This window comes from Gekko japonicus, unplaced genomic scaffold (genome assembly GCF_001447785.1).
Source record: "Gekko japonicus isolate JY-2015 unplaced genomic scaffold, Gekko_japonicus_V1.1 scaffold159, whole genome shotgun sequence".
NCBI classification, from domain to species: Eukaryota; Metazoa; Chordata; class Lepidosauria; order Squamata; family Gekkonidae; genus Gekko; species Gekko japonicus.
Genome location: NW_015169177.1, coordinates 1,201,598 through 1,207,597, shown reverse-complemented (window position 1 = coordinate 1,207,597; position 6,000 = coordinate 1,201,598). Strand labels below are relative to the sequence as shown.

At 40.7% G+C, this 6,000-nt stretch overlaps 1 protein-coding gene across 1 annotated transcript in view; it reads right to left on the bottom strand.

Moving 5' to 3' along the window:
• Positions 1-6,000, bottom strand: part of EML4 (echinoderm microtubule associated protein like 4) — a 197,411-nt gene that overhangs the window by 43,450 nt on the left and 147,961 nt on the right. The window contains exon 4 of the mRNA XM_015416014.1: positions 3,443-3,622. Within this exon, the coding sequence (XP_015271500.1) occupies positions 3,443-3,622 (180 nt within the window). The remainder of the gene's footprint in view (positions 1-3,442; positions 3,623-6,000) is intronic.

The window sequence follows — 6,000 nt, the reverse complement described above, 5'->3', positions numbered from 1 at the left end:
CAGAAATCCTTCTTTCAGACAAGAGCACCAAATCAACTAAACTGAATATGTGAGCTCTAAACCAGCAAGCTGCTCGTTCAAATTTCAGCCACAACCTTAGCAGGGTGGCCTCAGGTAAGCTATTATTCGACTGTCGCTTCCTTTCACCTCCACTGCAATACTGGTAGGGCTTTTAAAATAATTACTGTCATAATATTGTATGAGAAGCATCCTGAACACTCAAAAGCACTACTGAAATGTTATTTTCAGTCATTATGTACTTGGGTTGGATCCTGTGTATCCAGCATCCTCATGGTAATGACTTCCTCTAGTGCAAGCAACCTTCCACCGATGTAAGAGACTCAGGAGAAGGCTCCTGGTATCAGCAAAAGACTCCGCCAAAAAATCTCCCCATACAGATACTTTCCCCCTCCATCAAGACTCAGTCAACATATAGTAAGCCTGTAGGGTTTTCAACACAGGAGTCATACAGAGGAGGCCGGCCTCTGCACAGCACCTTAGATTTTCTTGGTGGTCTCCCATCCAAGTACTAACCAGGGCTGACTTTACTTAGCTTCTGAGATCTGATGCAACCAGGCTAGCCTGGGCTATAGGTAGGGTTGCCAGCTCCGGGCTGGGAAGTACCTGGAGATTTTGGGGGTGGAGCCTGAGGAAGGGAGGGCTTGGGGAGGGGAGGGACTTTAATGGGGTATAATGCCATAAATTCCACTTTCCAAAGCAGCCATTTTCTACAGGTGAAATTATCTCTGTTCCCTCGAGATTTGTCGTAATCCTAGGAGATTTCTAGCCACCACCTGAAGGTTGACAACCTTAGTTACAGGTCAGGGCTACAGACACGCAGTATGATGTAACACTAGTGGTAACACGGTCCTGGTGAATGAGAGGTTTGATTGTTCAACACGCTGTCTGTAATTTAAAACACATGAGCAACTCTTAAAAGCTTGTTCATACCATGATCCCTGCAGCTGCCCAATAATCCTTGCAACTCATCCAGTTAAGAACATTTTTGGAAAGACTTACTTCCACAAAAACTTCAGAAGCTAAAGTGGGGGGGAGGGAGAGGAGGAGTTATGAAGTCAAATGTTAGAAGGGGGGACGGGAGGAGGACCTCCAAAACATTTCTTTGCTCACACAGCAGCACAGTAATGCATGAAACCCAAGAACAAATTGCTTTTGTGCAATAAGATGCCCAGCAGGAAGACAGATCAAAGTCCATGGGCAGGTAAGTTCAGACAAGGTAACAGAGAAAGAATTCATGAGATATTGTTAAACATGCTTTAGTTGGGGCTACCTCAAACGTTATGAACTTGTCTCACAGAAAACATTTTTATACCAGGGAAAAAGCATGTGAATTGACCACAGAAAAATCATGTGACAGCGAGAGATGCAAAAATCTCGCTGTGCATAAAAAACTAATTGCCCATGCCTTCTACAGCATGCAGATAGACACATGTATTGTCACATGAGATGTTATTCACATGGTTTTCCACGTAGGAAATTCATAACGTTTGCAGCAGCTTTTAAGGCTCCCCCCCCAAACAAGTGTGAATTCAGGCAAACTATGCAACCATCTTCTTATATTTCGGTGTCTAATGAGAGTTAGCATGTGTCATTTAAATCCTCAGAGTTGTCCACTGGTGGCAGATGATACGTTTTACTATGGCACTGAGCAGCACTGTAAAAATAACTGAGAAGAATCACATTCATGACTGATTTTGAAGTCCCTTCCATTAAAAAGGAGAAACGACCCATTAAAATAATTTTAAAAATATATAAATTTGTCTCACAGTTCTTCTACTTCCATTGAACGCCAATGGAACTGATGAGAACTTCTACATTCTGGAAGGCATTTGGCTCAACTAATTCTAATGGCTGACTTCACCTGATACAGATTTAAATTTGATTCAATTACATGATAGTGGTATTTGATATAGTTTTAAAGGTAATCTGCCTGAATTCTTTATGACAAGAGGCAGGATATGCAGGGGTGTGTGTGTAAAAAAAACAACAATTAAATGTTACACTTGGGCTTATTTTCAGATCAAGCTTTAAGACTGAAGTTTTCAGTTTATGTGGACAATCATTCCCCCTGAAGCACTGAGAGGTTTGACACCAACTTCATAGCTATTTGTCAGTTTTATAGCACTCATTCACAAAGAAGTGTGCACCAGAACTCTGAAGGTGCCTGGAATTCTGCCAGCTATTTCTCTGCTTGTCCCACCCCACCCCCCTTCCCTGGCAAGACACTTCGAAAGTTCTTGAGCTTCAGAAAACTGTTTACTGTGTAATGAACTGCTGGAAACAAAAGGGTCAGGAAACTTCAGTCCAGAGGTGCCTGCATGGAAGAGGGTGTCAGTATTGTGTGAGGGGAAGAGTGCAGGAAGTGGCAGAAAACTCAGATGTGGATTTACATTACTTCCAAAGAAAGCCTTGAAAAGTGTACTTTCACCTGGCCCAGTGCAGAGGTCATTAGTAACCACATCTAAACCCACAGTACTGTCCCATCTGACTGGGCAGCCTGGTGCACCAGCATCAGTAGCTGCCTAATGTACCTTCTGGCAGATCTCACATTTAAACGCATATAGCAGAATCCATCTTCTTCTGTACTTGTAGGTCAATTGCTCTTTTCAGATACTCATTTACATTATTGCTTGTACTGGAATACTTTACTGGATCAAAGCCTAATGCATTTTATAATTGCTTGATGGGGGAGGGGGGAGTTAATCTGATTGTGAAGGATTTACCCTCAACTAGAATGGTGAAATAGGGGACAGAATAAGGAATACAAGCAAGGGCCCTGAGCAAGAGCTGGGAAAAGGTGCCAAGCTCTAAACACCCTCCAGACTGAACAGCAGTTTAAGAAGCAAGGAGCTGAAATTCAGGATTACCAAAGATACCAAGCTGAGTCAAGAGCTATTAGTATGCACAGCCCATCATCACACACACACAGATTGGGGTAGGGGTTACAATGTTGATTGTATATGTTTACACAGTATATCTGAATGCATTTAGAATCATTTGTTGCTACTGTGGTAAAAGAGCTGAATGTTGTGAATAAACTCATGTAACAGTTGATTCTGTCTTTATGAAGAAGTTTTGTGTGGGGTGGGGTGTGTTCATGTTGGCCCCACCCAAACAGGAAGTCCATTCACTGCAGGTGTATTCTGGCCAACACACTGTCTTCCCATCCCCTAGATGATATCACATTATAGTAGGGGGGCAGGGCACAGAAATTAATGAGAGTGGACTGTCCTTCTTAGGCCTAAAGAGCTGAATCCCCCCAAAGTGGGGAGTTTTCAGGGAGAGGGATGGGCAAGATTTCTACCCATTATACAGAGGTTTTGAAGAAAAGGTAACACACACATACTTTTAACTGGGAACAAAGCTTCTTGTTAGTAACTGAAACCCACTTCCTAGCTCTCTATTTGGGTACTTAGGAAACCTTTTGCCTGGAGCAGAGCTCTTGACTTCTGGGGTCTGCCTGTATGTTGGGAGAATCTGTGCAGAGGGCTGGGGAGAAGGTGAAGGTGACGCTTGAGTTTGTGGGTTTTGATCATTAGAATGAGAGTCCTCTTTTTTCTCTCTCTGTCCTTGAAGTTTTTCCTTCTTTTTTTCTGTACCGCTGCAAAAGAAAGTATAAGAGAGGTATAAAAAAATTTAAAAAGAAAAACAAGCAATGGGAAAAAAATTAAAACAAAACATGAGAACACATATGTTTGAAAAAGAGAGGATGATTAAATGTGTCAGAGTAACTGCTCCTGAAACCAAATCCTTAATCATTTTCTTCCCAAAACTGTTTTATGCTTTAAAAACTTCTGTTTAAACTACTAAATAAAATGGACTGTGGCCCCATGAATTTACCTGATTTAAAACATGATTGCTATAAGAGCAGGAAATAACCATTATATACATCACTGGTTGGTATAGCATACTTTTTTTCCTGCAGGCACCAGTCAGTTAACTGCAATTGATGGAATGTACCCTACAGTTCCTTTTGCTGGCAGAAGAGCTCTTCCACTAATCAAATTTTATTTTATTTTTGGAGAAACATTGAAGAATTCACAGCATCCAAACTGGTCCTTCCACTAGCAAAGGAATTATAAGTAGTCTTGTTCTAGAGCTTGCATAAGCTTGCAGAACACTGATAAGGTAAGTTTGTGTTTTGCTGGCAGTTCATAACATTGGGGCCACTGGAAATGCTCCCAGAAGGTGCTAGCAGAGCAGATGTTTCCCCATCTTCCCCTTTCTCAAGCAACCTGGCTTTGTCCAGAAGCTCCTCTCTGAGGACAGGGACAGCCTCACCACCAAAATGTGCCAGAGGGACTGAAATACTGAGAGGAAGAAATTTTACTTGATTCCTTCTCATTGCTGCATCCCATAGTACATTTTGCTTGTAAGGCAACAAAAATTCTTGCAGTGGATCCAACTCACAGGGCCGAGGACCTTATTTTCAATGCAGTTCTAAAACAAACACACACACCTCTTTCAATGTCAGGCAAATAAACTGGATCTTTGGCCTCGGTATTTACACCCATTGCACAAAATAATGAAGTTTACTTTATAATTCTTAACTTGTCAGTGCTGCAGTTAACTTTCCACTTTTTCCAGAATCACTGACAAGGCAACAGAGCACAGAAAAACAAACTGTAGGAAATGTCTTACCATTAAAGAAAAAAACTTTGAAGGGTATTATTATTATTATGACAGCTGTATTGGCAGTATTTACATGCCAGTATTTTGACAGTCAATCTTCACAGCAGTTATCCTACAGTAAATCAGACTGTCTGTTTGGCTCCCTAGATCAGGATTCATTTGTCACTGTTTGCCTACATTACAAAAAGTTTTGTTTGTGCTCTTTTATTTATATACAAATACTCATGATTGAGCATTATTTCCATTATCCTACTGTTCCATATCTGATAGATATTTACCACAATATTCCAGATCTGCATTCATATACGGGGAGAAAATATCTTATGTCACCAGTTTCAAATACCTTGGACAGATTTTGAAATTATGTTGATGGGTTATTTTCTTCTATTTTCTGAGGCTACTTGGATCCCCAAGAGCATTTCCATGAATGGAGGAATTTCCACCTATGGAGCACAAATTCCCCCCCCCCCCCCCGGGCGGCAGCTCCAAATACTCCTCCTGATATGCTGTTCCTGGAGGACTGGGAAATTCCTTTCACACACAGAAAAGATCCAGTGGATCCAAGCCACCGCATGGGATTTTTGGCACCACATGCCACAGCAGCACCACTCATCACTGCACTGCTGCTGGGCCACAGGGGATGCTTAGCTAAGACTGAAAACTTCACCCAGCTTTCCTTAACAGCACCCCTTTGCTGCCCTTGAGTTTTACTCTTATACTCTACACAACTTGACCTATTAAGTTGTCCTGTTGCTAGAGAGAAAAAAGGGGCAAAAGACAAATGTTATAAATGGGAAAACATAAACAGGTAAAATAAACCACAGCTATATATAGCACAGTATATAATAAAGAACAAATCACTTATATAATTTTCTATTTTCCTACATCACTCTAAATGTTGACTAACGTTATGTAATATTCCATAAATTATTCCTGGTTTTTACTCTACTATATTACACCTCTGTTTAACAACCATCTTCTTCTCTAACTTTTAAAATGTTACAAAAGTTAACATTATATTTTAAAACAGCTTTATTAAACTTTGTAAGGTATCTTGAGTGTGAAAATTGGGAAAGAAGTGGAGAACAAACAAATTAAAATAAGCAAATATGGGTATTCTAGTATCTTATTAGAAAACAAACCAGAGCTCTCTATTGCTGTACACGATAATTCATAGACAAATTATCATAGTGAAAATGGTTGGACACTGAATTTTTCATCAGCCTGGATACAAAAGTCTATTTCACGAGTTTCTCCTATTTCCCAAAAAGCTATGCTTGAGGTTGCTGTGTGGAGCAGGGTTTCTGGAGAAAGGCAGGGCTACAGATTGGGATGTATGCAAATTGT